This window comes from Mycteria americana, chromosome 3 (genome assembly GCF_035582795.1).
Source record: "Mycteria americana isolate JAX WOST 10 ecotype Jacksonville Zoo and Gardens chromosome 3, USCA_MyAme_1.0, whole genome shotgun sequence".
Classification (NCBI taxonomy): Eukaryota; Metazoa; Chordata; class Aves; order Ciconiiformes; family Ciconiidae; genus Mycteria; species Mycteria americana.
Window position 1 is genome coordinate 41,307,968 of NC_134367.1, and position 19,839 is coordinate 41,327,806.

The 19,839-nt window shown below is 41.7% G+C and overlaps 1 protein-coding gene across 5 annotated transcripts; it reads right to left on the reverse strand.

Annotated features, from left to right (window-relative positions):
- Positions 1-1,199: 1,199 nt before the first annotated feature.
- On the reverse strand, positions 1,200-18,679 carry AKIRIN2 (akirin 2). 5 transcript variants are annotated; one of them, XM_075498338.1, is made up of 5 exons: positions 17,999-18,675; positions 6,884-7,027; positions 6,147-6,281; positions 2,265-2,336; positions 1,200-1,949 (listed from the first exon to the last, which is right to left on the reverse strand). In XM_075498338.1, exons 1-5 carry the CDS (start codon positions 18,201-18,203, stop codon positions 1,939-1,941), a joined length of 567 nt encoding a protein of 188 aa, XP_075354453.1. In that variant the 5' UTR covers positions 18,204-18,675; the 3' UTR covers positions 1,200-1,938. The 5 variants fall into 5 exon arrangements, with proteins under 5 accessions (XP_075354453.1, XP_075354451.1, XP_075354449.1 ...); XM_075498336.1 differs by having other exon boundaries at positions 6,147-6,296; positions 17,999-18,672; XM_075498334.1 differs by lacking the exon at positions 1,200-1,949 and having other exon boundaries at positions 2,203-2,336; positions 6,147-6,296.
- Between the last annotated feature and the right edge of the window lie 1,160 nt (positions 18,680-19,839).

Here is a 19,839-nt window from a genome sequence, read left to right on the forward strand (position 1 = left end):
AATTATCAGTTAGGCATACACACATTTCTATCAAGTTAGAACAAGGATCTGCTAGAACACAGGAGATAGAGGAAATGTATCAGGATGCTGGAATTTGGGTAGTGGTCCACCTAGAAGCAGTGGTTTTCCTACCCTGGGCAAGTTAACAATAAAAGGTCAAAAAAAAAAAAATGAGGAGCAGGAAGGAGGGGGACTGAGAACCCTGAGGCAGACAACAGAGGTTACAGCCCTTGATAGTTTTGTTTTTATCTTCAGTAACAGAAGACCCAAGAGGGGAGCCTAGCAGAGATTTCTCATTTCTGAGATTCTGAAAATATAGTAAAAAGAATCCAAATATTTGGGTAAGATAGGTTTCAGGAAAGTGAGCAGAAAATACTGATACTGTGGCCACGTGCCTAATTCTGAACCTGCAATCTCACTACCAAGTGAATAGAAGTTCACTAAGAACTAGAGCTCATCACATGGCTTCTCTGAAATCATAAGCACCAGCATGAGCCAATTAATGCATGTATCTACCAGCTGAGGTTTCAATTACATTTCAACTAAAACTCTTCTGTTAATTTGGAATGGTACAAAGATCATTAAACAACAGACTTCCACTTAACCAGAAGCTGACAGTAAGTTAGAGAAGACCACAGTTTATAATCAAAGGATTACTCTGAAACTACTTTAAAGTCCCCAAAGCAGATAAACCAAGTCATTTGGTAAGCAATACTTCTACCCCACAACACACAGATCTGGACTTGCCATGTAGTAACTTTTAAGTAATCCACACTGAGACTCAGAATTGCACAGCCAACAGCAGTCAGCACTGATACAGCAGTCTGGAAACAGCTGAACGCATCCAACAACAAACTCCTCGACCCTGAACACAAAGATTACGCACCTTTAGCTCTTCCAATACCTGTGTAGTTCCAGCTTGTGGTGCAAGCGCCTGCTCTATCTTACAAACAGATTTCCTTTGATGTGTCATTTCAATCTGAAGGAAGACGAGCACAGCTGTTTGAGTCAGCTGCAGCAAGTTAAATCAAGTTTCTTGACAGTTCTGTAACAAACATGCTTCCACAACAGGAAACAATACAGGCAATCTAAGGAAGATTTTTTCGCCTCTGAAGAATTACCTGAGATTTTCATCTGCCTCCTTCTCCTGATCTAAAATTCTGACCCACCCACTATTGCTAGTAAATGAAGTTTTCATGTAAACACTCAGATTTAAGTTTATTCATACACAGCAAAAGTTCCACCTGCATATTAAAAACAAACAGATTAGAAGTAAATGTTTTATTCTTCCAACTAAATTCCAGTACTACAAGGGCAGTAAAACAATGATACACTGAAAAATTGCAGCAATAAACATTTGTTAAAGACTGATAGAATAAATAAAAACTACAAAAATGAGAAATCATATAAACCCATTCTTAACCCCCAAAAAAGTCATGGAATACAGAAATGCCCTCCTTCACTATTTCACAGGCAGTACTGTGGGCTATTTGCTTAAAATTGTCCTGGGATTACATTCTAACTTAACTGTGATTACAGCTTTGTTGTAGTGCACAGTTATGAAAACCACACTAACTTCAGTCAGAAGTGTCATTCTACATTTTTATTTACACAACCAGTGAAGGGCAACTTCTAGAACACCAGCTTTAATCCTTTACTTTTTCAAACTTATTAACATAAGAAGCCAAATTGTAATGATACAGCAAATGAGGCCACTGGTATTATTACAGGTAGCAAAGGTCCACATCCAGGTGGTACTGACATCAGGGAGCACTCCAAAACCAGTTGCTGCATAAGAGTGGTTGCCACTGACAAAAGCTTGAAATAACCTGTGTTCACAGGGGGAAAAAATATGGCATTGCTGCAAGTCTTTACTGGGACAGCTTGCAACAATAAAACAGGGTGTATAGGGCAGCCCACATATGCAGAAAGTGTGATTCATGAAACATCTGGAAAGAGAAAAAAAACCCAAGAGTTAATGATGGAGTTAACAAATGCCAGCTCTATCGCAAACCTGCTACGGCAATATCAAAACCTGCTTCAAAAGTAGAAACAGCATGGTATGGGAGACAGCTTTAGATGTTTTAAATAAAAGCTGCATTTTACCTCACATCTTCCTTTCAACCTCGGTCTTCCATATTATCAATTTAAAGTATTTTAACTTGGGGCCTAGCTGAAGCTTAACAACAAACAATGGCTGCTTAAATTATTGAACATTCAGTAATTTAATGCTGCTATAGGAACCAGAAGAAATAGATACTCACAACTGGCAGGCTGTTCTCCATATCGTCGCATGATTTGATCATGCGTGAACTTCACAAATGCGTCATATTGTTCTGCAAGCATGAAGCATTAGAAGTGTGAGTATATTAAGTTTAACTCAAGCTGAAAAATATTCAAGGCTACTTTTTTATACATACAAATCAAATAGATTAAACACACATCCACTAACAGTAGTTTTAAGTGACTTTACACAGTTGATAGCTGCCATTTCCTTTTCATCCCAAAGAACAACAATGCAGCACATGTCCCCTTAATTAAAAGACTTTCCCTTACAAACTTCTGTAATGGGAAAGACAGTAATATGCTCAAAGAGAATTATGCTGCACATACACAAAGACCTCAATATACCTAACACCTGGCTAAGCATCAGACACTGTATTTTGAAGTAATCAAGTGTGCCCATTTCACAGATCCGTAATGGGGGCAGAGTAGTTAAGCAAACATGGCATTAAGGTCAGTGCTAGGGTTGGAAACATAACTTCTCTCTGCTCCTATCACTACCTGATGTAAGAAAATTAATTTAATGAAATGGAAACACAGAAGTACAGGAAAGGGACTTGCTACAGAGTTAGAAATTATTTTTGGTGACCACCGGAAAAATCAAAAGCAAATGACAAACTAAAAGGATGAAATGCTAAGTGACTAATGCTTGACTAATTCCAATCACAAAAGTAGCCACAATAGGAGACATAGTTGACTGTGGACTTCATGAAAACAGCTACTGTATAATCTGAAATGAAATTTAGATATCAAACGTATTAATTTGGCTTTGAACTTAGCACTGTTATTTCCCAGAAAGATTATTCTTTCTATACACACATACATACAAATACATTCGCAATATTTTATTCAGTTTTAATATTGCACTCATCAGCAGGATATCACCTTTCAGAATTAGGAAATTGAACAAGGAGAGTAATATCTACCAGATGCCGCTCCTCTCCATTCCCCTTCCTCCCTTGTGGAAAAATACATGTGCAGCAATGTGGGGTGTTCTGAGAAAAGGGCAAGGTCAAAGAAGGCAATCTTCAACCAAAAATGCAGTTAGATTTGTAGTGGTTCCTAGTCCCACAGGTTTGCCCCATTAAAGTCCCCATCCTCTTGCAGGGATGAGCTTCACCTTTGAAGTAAACAGGGTATCAGTAATCAGCAAGTAGTGCAGCAGCAGCCCAAAGTACGGACCTGACCCAATGATCTAAGGACATTCATCCCTGACTGAAGGGGCCCAGGGTCACGGCAGCCAGTTCCCTTCTGCCCACAAGCAGGACCTCTGTTTCACTGCAGTTCTGACTGATGGCTTTTCAGCAGCCATGTGAGGATCTTAGCCAAACAACAAAATAACACAAAGAGCAGATTGAAGGATCTGTTGCCCAGAAACCATTTCCAAAAATAACAGCAACTAGAACTTTTCCTAAAAGTATGTATTAAAGGCCAGAAACTAACTTAGAAGCTTTGTTCTTTAAAGGTTTAAGTCAACATACACAGCTGCTTTGTAGCATCATCGTTGTTAAAATTATGGCTTTGGAAATTTAAAGAATCCACAGTTACTAAAAATCCCCTTTCTTGTGGCATTCAGATTAGGAAAGTTAAGCAATCCAAAGGTAAGAGCAACCTACAGTGAACTGTTTGAAAATTTAAGTGAATGCTTGTAAAGATACTTACACCACTGGCATCCTGTATCATACATAGGTTCTAAGTATCTACTTTAAGTCAAAAGGTGGCTAAATGCCACGAATACAAATATGATTACTATACTCTACAACTTGACCTTTAGTATAAAAAGCCGTTTTTCACAAACAAATTCTAGAAAACCTTTTGAGCTAAAGTTTCCCTTAGCCCCTTACATTCTTTCTCTGGTTTTAAAATCTGCAAAGGATCTTGCAAACCCAAGTTTATGCTAACACAGTGGTTTCAGGTAACAGAGGCAGGAGGGGGAATCAGGGCATTACAGTGATCTGAGTTTTCCATTTATCAAACACTCACTCTGCATGAAAGGCAACTCTGCTCACAACATGGGAGAAGGAAAAAAAAAAGGCAGTATCTGGCTAACTACCTACAAGAAAACTGTGATTCAGAAAGGAATGAGGAAAATATCTGAGATCCAAACATTCAGCTAAGGCACTTTAAAGAACCTATTCAATTAAGATTTATTACAGAATTTCCAGTTACATTTCCATTGACTTCACTAGTTTGTAAGAATGAGTATCACCTTACTATACAAAGTCTAGAAAAAGATATAATCATTCTGTCTGCAAAAAAACATAACTGTCCTTCTATGTAAGGAATTTTTTAATTCTTTTGGCCGTGTCTCTTTCTAAATTCCCATATAATGCTGAAAATTTATTATTGGCTTGATATATGGGATGCAGTAGCATGATCTTTCTAATAGCTCTTTTGGTGACCACCATCATAAGAACAGGTAAACCTAACGTGTCTCACTGTAAACCACAACCCTCCAAACAGAAACCATGCCCCCTCCCTTCCCAAAAACAAAAATGTTCCCTTTGGGACTGACAGATGGAGCACATGTAAGGAACTTGCCAGAGGGGTTCCTGCTGTAAAGAACTACAAGTTTGTACTCAGAAAGTGTCTGGAACAAATGTAAATATACCTGGTCTTCAAATGGTTATTATGATCACTGCTAACTGAAATGCATTTAAGAGAATGCAAGAAATGACCCCATTCCTATCATATATAAATTAGAAGAAAAAAGTTCTACAGAGTCCTAATTCATCAGTCTGAAGCAGGTTAAAAAGCAAACAGCAGAAATGGAACATTAGGCCCAAAGCAACATAAGTATTTAGGGCTCTAGTTAGAGTTGTAAATAGATGTAGATTTAAGAGGGACTTAGAACTATAGTCATTTCTTACAAAGCAATGGCAGATCAGCAAGCACAGAACAGGAACAGAGGCTCAGGTGCACAGAAAATACTGTCACAGGCAACCCACAAGTCTGACACAAGTCTGGTGACTTTCAGTATGGACATGCCTGTAGGTTTTATTCCCACACCTGAAAAGATTTGCAAGCTTTAATTCTGATGTGTTTTCAGGTGGGAAGCAGAACAGCCACGGGTATTCAAAAGCAGGTTTGATGCACTCAGATGTTCATTACCATCACACTGAACATTAAATTAGACACCGAATCATACTGTGAAGGCACCTACCTCTGAATGCAACAGAATTTAGGTGTTCAAATAAATGCTAGCAAGATGCTTAGAAGTAGAAAACTTCAACAACTAAAGAAAGGTCATAGTTACAATGCTGACATGAACAATTGATCCTTATGGAAAGTTGGCATCAGGCGCCAAAAATATCAGCTGAATGACATCAAACACAACAATCAACACAGAGCACCAGAAATGCAGCTAAACTACTGACACTCGGGCAGATACCAAACACCACTGGCAGCAGCATAATGGTAAGTACTGGGAAGAGAAAGGGAAACCTTAGGTACTGTCTTCTTGCCAAATTCCAGAAAAAGGAAGTCAGTTCCCAAGCGGGGGGGGGGTGGGGGGTGGGTGGGAAGTCCTTCACAAAGAGCTCTTAAGCCAGTAGAATAGAAAGTATTTCTGGCAAAAACATGAGGAGGAAATGATCAATTAAACATGATAGCAAGAGAAAGTTCTATCTGAAATAAAACCACTGTTTCCATTGATTAGTAATACCCAGGAGTCATAGTTTCTATCCAAGGCAGCATAGAAGAAAAAAAAACTATCAAAGAGACTACACATAATTTTTTCTGTCCTGTATGCAATCTCATTCCTTAATCAGATTAGGTCAGAAAAAAACAGCATAACACAAACATGAGGAAAAGTTTTAAGCTTTCAAACTCATCCCAACACATTATTTTGAACTATAATATACCTGCAAGTTTTGTGGTCAAAATTTCTTCATACTCTTCACGGATTTTCTCTTCACGCTCTTTCAGCAAACGTTCACAGATCATTCCAACTTGTCTGAGAGTAAACAGGGGCTGTTCTTTTTTCAATGGTGATGATGCTGCAGATGAAGTACCTAAGATTAAATATTTGGGCATACCAATTTACACTTACAAGTAGTTCAGAAGCATTTTTATAATCAGTTTTCTTCACATCTTTTACATTAAAGGAACTTTACAGAACACTTGGAGAAGTCTTTCTCTGCCACTTGAACACTTCTAATTACTATTAAAAGTAAAATTGGACACTCAAAAGGAAGACATCTACAATGCACAATACGCACAGGTACCAAAACACGAAGAGTGTTACACAAACACTGTGAACACCATTTACGTGGCAGCTGACATTTACAAATTTAAGCTTCTATTTTATGTAAAAATTACAGTACAATGTATTTTTGTAAAGACAGCTGCTTTGCCAAAGCCTATTATAGTATCAGTGGCAGGGTACGCAGGATGGTCTCTTGAATACAATGCAAGCTTTGTGTCCTACTGATTCTTAAAATGAGAAGCTACAATCTCCCACATCAATGCTAGTATTGCCAAAAAAAAGCAATAGTAACTGGTGAGAAGGTGCCATAAACCACCAGATATCTAGGGAAAATTATTTATGCAAACAGAGTCTAAGAACACATAGCAGAATTGCACAGAATTTTCTGAGTACCTGGCAAAGCTGGTCCAGTAAGCAGAAATGCATGTGGCTGTGCATCAGTAGAACAACAAGGATCTGTCTGCTGGAAGCTATTTTCTAAGTGTCTCCTCTTCTGCATGCGTTTGTACTCCTGTTTTATGTTGTACAGAATTTGTTCTAAAAGAAAAACAGTAATAAAATTAAGCCTAAAATAATTACATTTCAGTATGTCACAACTTTATTTCAACTCAAACGCCAAACACTGTAGACAATTAACAGATGATAAATGCTAGACTCTTAAAACATGGCCTTTTATACTCATATAAAAATTAGGCTACGGAACTTCTACTGGTATTCATCACCTTCCCTTCATACATTCAATTTGCAATCATCTTTCTCCCCCAGACAGTGTTTATCGTTCATACAGTTAAGGGTAACAAAAGACTCCAGAATAAAACATGTACATGAAATACCATTCCTCTCTGTATAGTTACTGGCATATAGGCAGCAAAGTGGAGAGGAAAACACAGTTTAGACAGAATATGCATAAAGCAACTACTGCTTAAAATCTCAAAGAATTGGCAACTGACAGACAAAGTACAAAAACCTTCCACAACATTTTTGACAGCCTCAGATCTAGCCAAATAAACACAATGGACAGATCAATAGTCTCTCTTAAAGGAATACGGCAATATGTAGTTCAGAATTTGGATAAAATACACTGAATAAGATACAGCAGGTGCTTTTAATAATCTCATCGCCATTGTAGAATTACAAGGAAAAAAGTAATCCTTGCAATAGAACTATCAATCCCATGTGCTTTCTCTCTGAAATTCCATGTAACAAAAGGCTCTCAGGTACATCAGTGCCCTAACTGCATATCCTTTGGCAATGCAAAATATTAAAGGAAAAAAAAAAGCCATTTTCTATTTTTTACAGGAGACTTTCACAGAAGGAGACTTCCAAAGACTCCCTCTTTATGAGAATTCTTACTTTCAAATGCTCAAATGCATTTAAAAATATTCCCCACAGTATAGTCTTCCATGGAGACTTCTAGACTTTTGGCAAAGGCAGCTTTCCAGAACTCAGATACATACAAATCAATGTGATCATGTCAGAGTTGCAAAGGACTCCACTCACTCAGTACCTTCCTACTTCTGTTCAGCATTTTGCCAATACAATACCATGAAAACTTCTTAACTAATTTTCAGGTTTGTAAACAGTACACTATTGAGGTTCCTTAGTTGAACATTTTCTAGTAAGCAATCACGTGAAGTAAGTAACTTCAGTTACCAGCTTATTCAGTCAGTGGCTGAAGCCTATGCTAGACCAAGCAGAAGCAAACATTTGCCAATTCCTAGGTTCAGAGGTTTAACTACTGCAGTGGTTCTTCAATTCCATAAGTCAGTCTGGGGGCTTCCAACTCATACAAAGAGAGGAAACTTTTTCCAGTCATCAGAATACCAGCATTTTCAGCAAAGGAGCTTCTTGTTTCCATTTTGTCTATTGATGAAGGCCTTGCAGTTTATACCTTTTCAGTCCCATGCCTACAGCGCTTGTACAATTTTCAGCTCCCTCAAGGGGGATCAATAACTTGGTTCAAAGAAGCAGCAAATGCAGAAGACATAATAAAGAAGCACAGTAGGGAAATGAAGAGAAGGAAACTACGAGAAAGTGGGGAAAAAAGTACTCAAGGGTGGCTGGAGGATTCATACTTTTTGTAGGACAAAGGTACATACTACACTCCAGTGTGGTACAGAAATACATAAATCAGGTTAAACCAAAATGCAGTCAGGCTTCCAAAATTAAATAGAATTCCACGTAGAATTTGTCACGCGCATACACACTGCATCAGTTGGAGAATGGCCCTGCAACATTTTTACTCAACAGTATTATGGTGGTAAAACAATACCTTTCCTCAGAATCAAGTGCTGTCCTAGCTGAAGCAATACTGCGTAATTTTGAGTGGGAACCAAATTAGCTCATAAGATAACATCTGTCCTAAAGCATGTCTACAGGATGAGAAACGTGACTGCAAACATTCACACTGTATTTACATTAACTGAAGAATGTAACAGATCACGTGCATCCTTCACTACAACTACGTGGTCTTGAGCATACTTTCCAAATTCCGTATGAGCTGCAAAAACATCAGCCAAATTTTGGGTGTAACAACTTCGATAAAATCTTCTCTACAGCTCTCCTTTATATTATCTTTTTGCAGAAACATTCTCAAACCACATTAACCACCAAAATCATTAAGAAAAAAAAATGTAAACAGACTCTGATCAATGGATAAAACTCCAAGAGTTAAAACAACAATCATCAGCCGGGTTTCCTCCAGCCCTAACTACCCCTGCAAATTAAATACGGAATAATTCAAAGAAAATGTTAAAATACCAGTCAGAATAGAAGGAGCAAAAGCAACATATCGGGGGGCACGGACAGGGGGACGATCGACAGGGAGGGGAGGTAGAGAAATCAGGTACTGACTTTGGGAAAACAGTAACAACTGGGATAGAAAATAAGATCTGTGCACCAAGGATACATGATTCTATTCCAAATTATATTGAATTGTGGACACAGAAGTCTCAATGGTATTGAAATAGTTTCATCTACTTCTAATTTGGCAACACTTTTTAACTTGCCATCTTCAAATTTTGCTCTGATAATCAAAAATCTCAAGAAATGCCACTGACAGATACATTGGGAGATCCCTATCCTGACAAAACCACTTTGACAGTTTGCATTACTGTAACTTCAGGTAAAGGTATGAAACTAAGCAAAGTGGGATGGAGGAGGGGACTATTTAAACATGACAATACACTGTCTACATTGCAAACAGCCACCAGGAGAAAAAAAGCCTGAAATCTGAAGTCCTGACTGAACCCTTGTTGAGCATGTACATAACCTGGTTTGGTAAACAGTATTCCTCAGCCTAACTTAGGAGATTTAAAGCACTATTGCTCAGCACAGAGAACTGGAGTACAAGCTCTACTCAGTACTGTGCTGCTAGCAGGCAAGATGACTGAGAATGACTCATCTCATACTTCCCAATCTCCATCATTAGTAAAATGGAGATCAATAGTCAAGAAACACAAGTTTCACACAGCATCAAACTGTTCAATGACTTTTCACATGAATGATCAGACTAGTAATGCTTCAAATTAAGCAGGCACATTTTTGCAGCAGCAAAGACTGAGCAGACATTTTTATTAGCATACAGTGGCATAAAATCTATGCCTTTAAACAAAACTACTTCACTGTGAAGTGAAATGTAAGCTTGCAAATATTTATGACTGATTTTAAATGAAAATCTGAATGCCAAATTGAATTATTTTGTCTTTTTAAACAAAAAAAAGTCTAGGAGTAAGAAAAGTTGTTTAAATGTACCAAGTTACTTCTGGCATTTGCAATTTTGCTTAATAAATCCACAAAAATATGTCTGATGAACAAACATATTCTGTTCAAAACAGCTTTTATAGCATCTCAGCACTTGAAAGAAGCCATGAAATATTAAGGCAGTGCAAACCAGACAACTTTTGAACAACACCTATACTGCATTCAACTGACTGTAAATCCCTTTAAAATTCTGGCCCAGTTAAAGCCTAGAGTTAGCAGATCTCGTTCACCAACCTAATTTTGAGTGCAGAAAACCTTCCTCCTTTTCAAGTTTGGTTTCTTAACTTCCTTTACTCCCAATTAGCTGACTATGCCCTTTGCGGTTGACAACTGAATTAAAACATGCATTTAACTTGTGTCAAACGCAGGACAGGTTTTTTTATGTGTTACTCAACATGGAGGCCCAAAATGTCTTTTTCAACAATGACATGCATTTTAATTAACAAATTATTTTATATATAAAAATTTAGAATCTGAAAGTGTACTCATTAAAGAAAACCTAATCTAAGTGATCTTCTCTAAGACTGTAAAACTGAAGTTAGAACTTGAATCATATATATTAGAACTCGAATCATATATATTAGAACTCATTAGATATTTTAAATAAAGACTTTCATCCATCTTATAGGTGCGGAAGTTCAAATCAGACATTGTATGTCAGGCAATAATTTCATTTATGAGATGACAAAAGGAATATATTTAATATGATCAAACACACATCGCTGTGGCCTATCCTTGGTGTCTTTTTAATTTCACTTTACCCTCTGTGCTCAGCATTTCCTACTGGTTAGAGGTACCTCTGAAGGCACAGCGCTAGCTAAGAGGGGAACACCAGGCAGAGGTGCTGAAAGTGAAAATTAGGCCTGCTGAATCTAATCTAGGGTAGTAGCAAGAAAAAGCCACATTGCTTATACACTGAAATGAATTAGTACTTCATAAATGATATTTCAAATTCAAGATGACTATGAATCCCGGTCAGTTAGGCAAGACTGTATTATATGCCCCTTTCTCCTCCTTCAGGTTCAAGGCTAAGATAAAGAATGACAAAGATAGATTGCTACTGTCTCACCATGACCACTAAAGGCACAGGAGATTCAGTTAAATACACCTGGATATAATGAAATGCATAGATACTCTTTTTTTATGTAGAGCTCTGTGTACTAAGACCATAAAGTTGAGTATGTATGTTAATGAAATACTGCATTAAGATGAAGGACAGCATTCATGCCAGTCTTCTTTCAGAATTTGAGATATGACTCGGGGAACCAAAATTTCACATTTCAGCTGCTTTCACACCCCATGAAGAGTGGATGAAACATGAAGGGGGCAATTCAAAATTCAAGTTCAATATCTAAAACATGATCTGTCACACTAATGGATTATAAAGCCAAATATTCATTTCCAAGGACTGATGCCTTCTTCCTTCCTCTAATTCATGATAAAAATTCAAGTTATTCTTTTTCAAAGTTCTGTCATCTAATTACTTCATCCTGACCTGTAATTACCTAGAAAATATGTACAAAGGAAACAGCAGTTCAACTTGAAAAGGTAACAAGGCGAACTATTTTCTCCATTTTAATAACCACTTATCAACTATGAAGGTGCTGATTGTTTCCCCTGAAGGATGTTTTTTCTTTGGGGGGGGGGGGGGGGGGGGGGAGGACAATGACACATGACTGCTTCATTTTTAAACTAGCAATCTCTCATCTCAGTTTCTGGCTTCTCTCATTTAGCTGAAGGAAACTTTGGCAAAACACATAGGAAGGTGACTCAATAGGCTGAAATCAGAGTAGCAGTTTTCCTGGCCTGAAATGGAACCTAAAGCTCATGTTTCAGTTTGCAATGTCACCATTCAACATATGCATTCAAACCTGAACCATGCCTGAGATTTCTTCTAAGTGAATCAATCAAATGCTATCCTGATGTCAACAGCATGCATCTTCAGGGATTTCAGCTCCTGTCAAAGCAAAACTGCTTCACTGTCCTAGTTGAAGTTTATAACATTTCCATTAGGCCATCACCCTTATTCAACATTTAGTTTATGCTACCACATTCCTAGTTTTGGCCTCCCCACAAGACTACTGACACACAACATTAATTTTAAGAAGCTAGCTTCCCCTAAGAGCAGCACTGCAGCAGAGCAATGGGCAACAGTATTCTTCACTTTTTATATCTACTTAACCAGGGAATCCACAGGCACAGACAAAAACTAAAACAATCCAGATATTCCTCTTACTCTCTTGCTTTGGTCATAGACATCAATCATTCCAGTTCCATTTCTTAATTAGGCATGGTCTGTGAGACTTCAGTAATAGAAAATGTATACTTTTGGAAATCATGCTCACCTCAGAGGAGCATGCTCTAAGCACCAGAACCCTGATAATGGGTACATACTCATTCACACACATTCACAGCCAGTGTCTATAGCTACAGAACAGACAGAAGCAGCTCGCAACACACTCTGTGGCACAGAGCTGGCCACCTCACGAGATCCAATTACTCAAGGTCTCAGGCTGACGAAGGTTCTGGTTTTCCCACAACAAGTCGGATGCTCACATATGCATTAGCTCATTCTGCAAATGTGTTATTTCAGGAAATCCCAGTTCTCCTGATCAAGGGGTTGAGGAATGAAAAATAAATCAAGCAATGCAAAATGTATTAGCCACAGCAATTAGATCTTTCTCTTCACATAAAAAAATGTCACATTGCATTTATCAGACTTGCCACTGAAACAAAAAACTGCTTCAACATTTTATGACATCTACGACCAAAGGTATTTAACATTTATAGTCACCACAGGCATCCATATAGAAATTTCTCATACAAATTAAATTATCAAGTCCAGATGCAGCCATTATGTGCTTTTTCTTTTTTTTTTTTAAGGGGTGGGAATGTTTTGTTTTTTAAAATCCTAATGATTTCTGCAATACTGGAGCACAATGAGAAACTTGGCATCTCTCCAAGATAATTTAGCAATAAATACACATGCAGATAAATGTTAACAAAACAGAAATTAAGCAGAAAGAGATGCAGCACTACTAATATGTCACATTCCAAAGCCACTAGATCTGTTCATTTAAAAGCCAAACGTGTACTTGGCCACTGTCTGACCAAGTTTCAGACAGAAGTAGTTAAGTTTGCTCAAGAGGGCAACTGAAAGGTTATAGGAGGACAGCCTATAGGGAAGACTAACAGTTCTTCCTATTCAAAAAGGTCAAAGTCATTTTCTTGCATTAACTTTGAAAATCTGTGCTAATTAGATCAATTTTTTCCCCCAGATTATTCTGTGAAAAAGGTATACATTAAAGACAAATTTATCTACCTTCTGTTTGTAAAGAGTCCTTCATGAGAGAGGGACTCTTATAACCAACTCCATTTGCCATCTTTAACTAGACATTTGCCACACAACTGCCATTAGAGCAGCAAATACCAATTATGCATATTCATTACTAAATACTGGATAAATTAAACAGTTTCTATATTCCATCAAATGTTTGACATTATCTCTGCTTGGATTTCAACCAGTGACCAGAGCTGAAGGACTGTTCTCAATAACCCCACCCACTACAATTTTTTGTTTGCAACATCAGTTAGTTGCTGGGGAAGTGTTGAAGCAGATGAATGTTTCAGATGGAGGAAAAATTGCATGTGCAGAGGCAAAAGTCTGTGGATTTTTAAGCAATTTCACAAACTTTTAAAATACAACATTCTTTTTTATTCTACAAAGTTCTAGCTGCAAGTTAACCTCTGATTTTGGGTGAGGAGTATGGAAAAAAGCTACTGATCTGTTTGTCTTCTCAGTTACTATGTATCATGAATTAGGAGATTTAAATCCCTATGGTCAACATTATCTGTCCCTCTTCCCCCCTCCATTTCTTTGGACTGTATTTCCCACTGTAGCTTCAGTCTCAGAAATATCCAGACATGCAGGCTTTCTAACACTGACCTGCCTTTGAATTTAAAACACAGCTTCAGTGCAGTTTATTCTTTTTTCTTTTTTTTCCCTCAGAACATGATCTTTCATCAGGGTAAAACTGCAAATAATGGTTCTACAACATCCAGCAGAGAGCAGAAAAAAAAAAAATACTGCCGCTGCTTTCTCCTTTCACCCTCTAGAATTCATTTAACAGCTTAAAAACAGGACAGCACCCTTAGGACTTCAGAGGAAACTGAACATGTACAATGCATTACCCACAGGCATCCAGACCTGAGTGCAGTTGTTCTGGTCATAGAAGAACAATCTCATTTATAGCTAGAACTTACATGAAAGTAAAACTCATCTGTAGTATTCAAGCAGTAGAAAATTCTTTCAAAATTGAACCCATCTTATGCCAGGCAGATACGTTCTGCACCACTTATCGTGAACACAGTTTTAAAACATAATTCTAGATGCAAACAATGGTATCCAAAAATTAGCAAACAGAGTACGCTCAAGCCAGTAAGCACAATTCCATAGAAAGTATAGACAGTAAAGCCACAATTACAGTTTGGCTGCCAAATTCATTGAGAAACTGGAAGTGACCTAACAGCTGTTCAAATAACCACAAAATATTAAAACACTCTTGTGAGAGATAAATTTCATCTTGAATAAGCCTACCCTCTCTCAAACAGACATACCGTTTATTTGTCTACGACCACTCTATAGAGACAGCTGTTTTCTCATCTGACTACCACACTGCATTCTTAGTTCTCAGCACCCCCCCTCAATCAATCTGTAGTCTGCTTCCAGATAACTCATTTTTGAAATGATTAACCATGTGGTAAGAAGTTCTGGCACTGATATAGTCTCCGTTGGGTGAAGTTAAACACTACCAGGACAGAGTATCAAATAGAAGAAAAATTGCTTAAGCTGAACTTAAAGTATCAGCATCAGGTTTTATATCCAGAGCTCTGATTTCCTATGATCATTAATTTTCATTAAACAAAATTCAGACAGACACTTTTTAAGTGCTGGAAACCTAAGCATTACGGTAACATGCTGAGAAAACCATAAGTGAAGTCAACTGAATTCTGGCTATTGTTACTAAATTTCCCAATATAAAAACTGAACAAAATGGTGACTCAGTTGGGAACACTTTTAAAATCAGACTGGAATTCTTTTCACACACAGAGCAAGATTTATCTGACCCAAATGCAGACATCTACATCAGAAACGGTCATGTAAATTCATTTTACAGTCAACGGAAAGCAATACATATTTCTACAGCATGCTTTGCCTCATCTTAAGTCAGAGCTCTAGAATAAACCATCTGTTTCTTCCAACTGACTACCAAGAAAACCACAAATTATTAGGTCAGATGTACATTTACGAAATTAGATGAGATGAATCCCACACAATCTTTCAAGTGGCCCCTTTAAAATGATAAGCTCTATTTTGTTCGCTGATGGTCGAAATGAAATATACACAAAGTCATAATACCCCTAAATCCAACTGAAAGTAAAAACTAAGCAAGCTGCTTAACAGTCACATTTGCACTAGCAATGTACAAAGATTTTTTTCTTGTAACAGAAACCATAGAGGGAGCTTTTAAGTAAAACCCGTGTAAACGTGCACCATTTATAAATGCTTCAAGTTTTGCTCAAGAGCATTCAAGTGCTGTAAGAGACATTTTGATTTACTGTCCTTCACTTTTCATTACATTATCCAAATGGCTTACAGAATTGTCAGTACAGAATCACCTCTTCACATGGATTACGACCTGCACCTCTGATTTTCTCAAGAGAAGATGAGGCCTCTATTTGCTTAAGTTCAGTAATATTTTTGTCTTGAAGAGCTTCAGAATCATTAAGATAGAAGTTTAGGTATTACCTCAAATACTGCTGTAGGTTCTCTCTGCTGAAAATTTTATTGATTTGTCTCCTTTCAGTGATACACGTTTGCTGGCCAGACAATATTTATATTAAATATTCGTAATCTAAGCTCTCCAAATCCCAAAGAAACAAGCCAAAAAAAATCCTTGCAATGAAGCAACCATTATCTTCTAAAAATAATCAAATCAATTCTGATTTTAAACACCTATCTCAAAGTATATGTAATGCCTCACTGTACCAGGGAGTGCCATCCATCACAACTCTCATCCCAGACCGCTGACTCATTCAAGATCTTTTCCTAGAGGTGCAAAAAAATATCAAGACACTGATGCCAAGTGTAAAGCACTTTGTATGCCATCTATATATTTCCTCCATAGCAATTTTTTTGAATTTGATTAAAACCTGTGAAAAAATATATTCTACTCCACAGTTTTCAGAACGAAGAATATTGAAACAAGGCACTGTCCTACAGGGAGGAGATGGCAATTTGAAAACACATTCAAACTTACTGCTCAGTAATACTAGCAGTAATCCGGGGCCAACTTTGGTGTAAAAGGGAGTACCGAACGCAAGAGCAGAAGGAATTCAGCTGCAGCAACCGCAGAGGGCTTTTTTCCTGCACACAAAGGACACAGATCCATACCTCAGCACTACAGCCACTCATGGCTGCGAGCTTAACCGTTCTTAAGTGCGTTACTGGAAGCTACCCACTAGACTAACCGTAGCAAGGGCCAATCAATCCTGCGTGCCCAGCCAAGATTCATTCCCTTCTTCTCTCCCTACTCGCTGGTAAAACGAACTCGGTTTTTGTTTTAATTGACAACAATTACACAAGCAGACCTGGAGCTTTTAGGGCCACCGGTTGACTCATCTCTCACACGTTAACAATGTGAAAGGGTTTCGTTCTCGCCCAACGTCTCCGAGACGAGAAGACTGCCCGATTCCATTTTAGCTGCCCTAAAGGCAACTCTCACCCTTGCACACAATCGCCTTCGTCGCTCGGTTTTCCTACGAAACTTTAAGGATGCCACAGAATGGGTCATCCGGGACCGTGGCAGGCATTAAGGGACTGGAAGCGGAATTACCCCTTTGTTTTATCTGCTTTTGCCTTTTCCCACTGGCGTTTTGCGGGTGATTGATGACAGGCCGCCCTCCCTCCCCCCCCCCCCCCCCCCCCGATGTCTGAGCAACGGGAGGAGGTGCCGCCGCCTCGACTCGGGCAACGCTCGACCCACCGATAATGGCTGCAAGAGATCGATGGGGGCCCCGCCGAGAGGGGCTCCGGGCGCAGGCTGGGAGCGGGAGCGAGCCCCAGCCCCATCCCCGCCTCCGCAGACACCACGGCCGCCGCCACCACCACCCCCCCGCCGCCCCCAGCGTTTCCGCAGCTTGACTCGCCCCTGCGGCTCTCCTTGCCACATCCAGGCACCCGTGGAAGAGGAGAAAAAAAATCCTCCGTGCCCGTCCCCGACGCGAGGAACGCCGGCCTCCCCCCTTCCCTCGGCACAGGATCAAGCCTCCCCCACCAACGCCCCCCCGCTTCCCCCGCTCGGGTCCCTTTCTCCAGTCCCTTTCCTATGGCCACCCGCCCGCATCGGCTCAACCCGCCCCCCCCTTCCTCGCCGTCCCTCCTCCCCCTCTCCTGCTGCAAACGGCCATTTCTATTGTGTCTCCGCCGCGGCAGTGCCAAGCCGAGCAAGGATCGCCCCGGCCCCCGCCGCTGGCAGCCACACAGCCCGATAGAAAATGGCTGGAGGGGGACGCGAGACCCACCCTCCCCTCCCCTCTTCTTCCTCCTCCCCCCCTCCCCGGTCGCCTTCCCGGCCCCCTGCCCTGCGCACCCGCCGCCCCCTCCCCGCCGAGGTCCCCCCGCCGCCGCCCCGCACCCCCACCGCCCCGGGGGACTCCCGGGCACGGCGGGGCCGCCTCCCTCACCTGTGGTGAGCCGGGACGACACCTCTCCGAAGGGCGAGGGCTCCATGCGCAGGTATTTCTGCGGGGAGGCGGCGGCGAAGGAGGAGGAGGAGGCGGCGGCCGAGGCCGGGGCTGACAATGGCGCACATCGCCTCCGCTTCGGGGACGCCGGGCTCAGCAGCGGGTCGAAATCCAGAGTCCTTTTCAAAGTGGCGCCGCAAGCCATGGCGCGGGGCGGCGGCGGGGCGGAGGAAGGGGGCTCGGAGCGAGGGGCAGGGGAGACGACGGCGGCGGTGGTAGCAGCAGCCGGCCCTGCCCAGAGGCGCCTTCCCCGCTGTCTGGGGTGGGCTGGGGGGCAGGGAAGGGAGGGCGGCAGGGAAAGGAGGGGGCAGCTGCGTCAGGGCCTCCGCCGCCTCCCTGTCGGCCTCTCTCTGGGGAGCGGCCCCGGCCCCCCCAGCGGCTCCGGCTCGGCCGGCTGGATCCCCGCTCTCGCCGCCCGCCCTGCCCTGGCCGGGCCAATTCCGCCCGCGGCCGGTGGCGGGGCGGGAGCTGGGCCGAGGGGCGCAGGGCCGGGCCCGGCTACCCGGTCCGGGGCCGCCGATGACGAGCGATGGCGGCGGGGCCCGGGCAGCGGCGGCGGCGGCGCTTCCCTCTGTGACTCCCACACCAGCAATATGGCGTCAATAACAACGCCTCGGATTCAAAAACCAGCCCCCCGCACTGCGCCTGCGTTCCTGGGGCGGTGGCGGCCGCAGAGGCTCAGGGGACTCGTGGTTTCCCCGCCCCGGCAACGCGGCTCGGCGCCGGGGCGCCCGCCGGGGCGGCGGGACTACAAATCCCGCCGTGCTCCGCGCCGGCCGCCCCGGCTTCCGGGTTCTGATTTAAATCCCCCCCTCAGAGGCTGCGGTGTGGGGTGCGGGTTAAAGGACGAGGCTGTGGGGATGGGGTGGCGGCGCCCACGGGGAGCGGGGCTCAGGGCTCAGCCTCGGGGGCGGCTGCCGGGCACTCTCAGCGCACCCGGGCAGCGGCGCGGCCCTGGGGAAGGGGCGAGGGGCTCCCGTCAGGTCCCGGAGACACAAAGGGGGCGAGAGCCCTGCGGCCGGGGCCGCCTGTTACCGCAGGCGCCGAGCGGGTCCGGCAGCGGCTGTATGTCCGCAGGCCGCTTGTCTGTGTATGGAATGAGGGCAAAGTGCGTTTAGTGGCCTCCATGATGAGGGCAGAGCAGGGAGCGTGCAGGAGTCAGAGGTAGGAAGCGGGTGGAGGTGACAGCTAAGGACACGCCAGAAGAGGCCCCGCGATGCTGAGAGTTGTCTCTCGGTGTAACTGACTGATTTCCTGGCAGTTGCATAAAGGGCTTTCTTGCTGAAGGAGGGTGGTGAGAGAAGAGGTTCAAATAACTATAGCTGTTTGTGGGAAGAGCAGAGCTCTTTCCTGTTCAGCTTCCTAATTGAAATAAACCATGTCACAGTTCACCCCAGTGGAAAAGCTAACAGGGGTTGATAGGCCCCAAAATGTATGTAACCTTCAGCTTTTCTGTATCTGATCCTGTTAATTTAACTGTGAAGGTAAAGACAGATTGGCTTTGGAAGATAAAATGAGGACTATGCATGCCCTCATAAAATCTTGACACTTTGGTTGTTTTTTTACTGTCTGACAAAATATAAGCTAGCCTTTCTCTAACGGCATTTAAAAAACAAAACAAACCTTATCATTTTGAAGCAATTTTTTGCTTTGTGTGCTCTATGCGTGGCAGATACTGTTAATTAAGCTGTAACAGCACCCAGTCAGTCTAAACACAGACCTGATGTCTGCTGGCAATGTGGTTGTGCAGTTCTTAGCGTACCTGATGTTTCAAGTGATGG

Excerpts from the sequence above, each read along its gene's own strand:
- AKIRIN2 (XM_075498334.1), bottom strand. The coding sequence starts at position 18,203 with ATGGCTTGCGGCGCCACTTTGAAAAGGACTCTGGATTTCGACCCGCTG. Across the intron at positions 7,028-17,998 it reads GTCGTCCCGGCTCACCACAG|AACAAATTCTGTACAACATA; the intron begins GTGAGGGAGGCG and ends TTTTTCTTTTAG. Across the intron at positions 6,297-6,883 it reads TACTGGACCAGCTTTGCCAG|GTACTTCATCTGCAGCATCA; the intron begins GTACTCAGAAAA and ends ATTTAATCTTAG.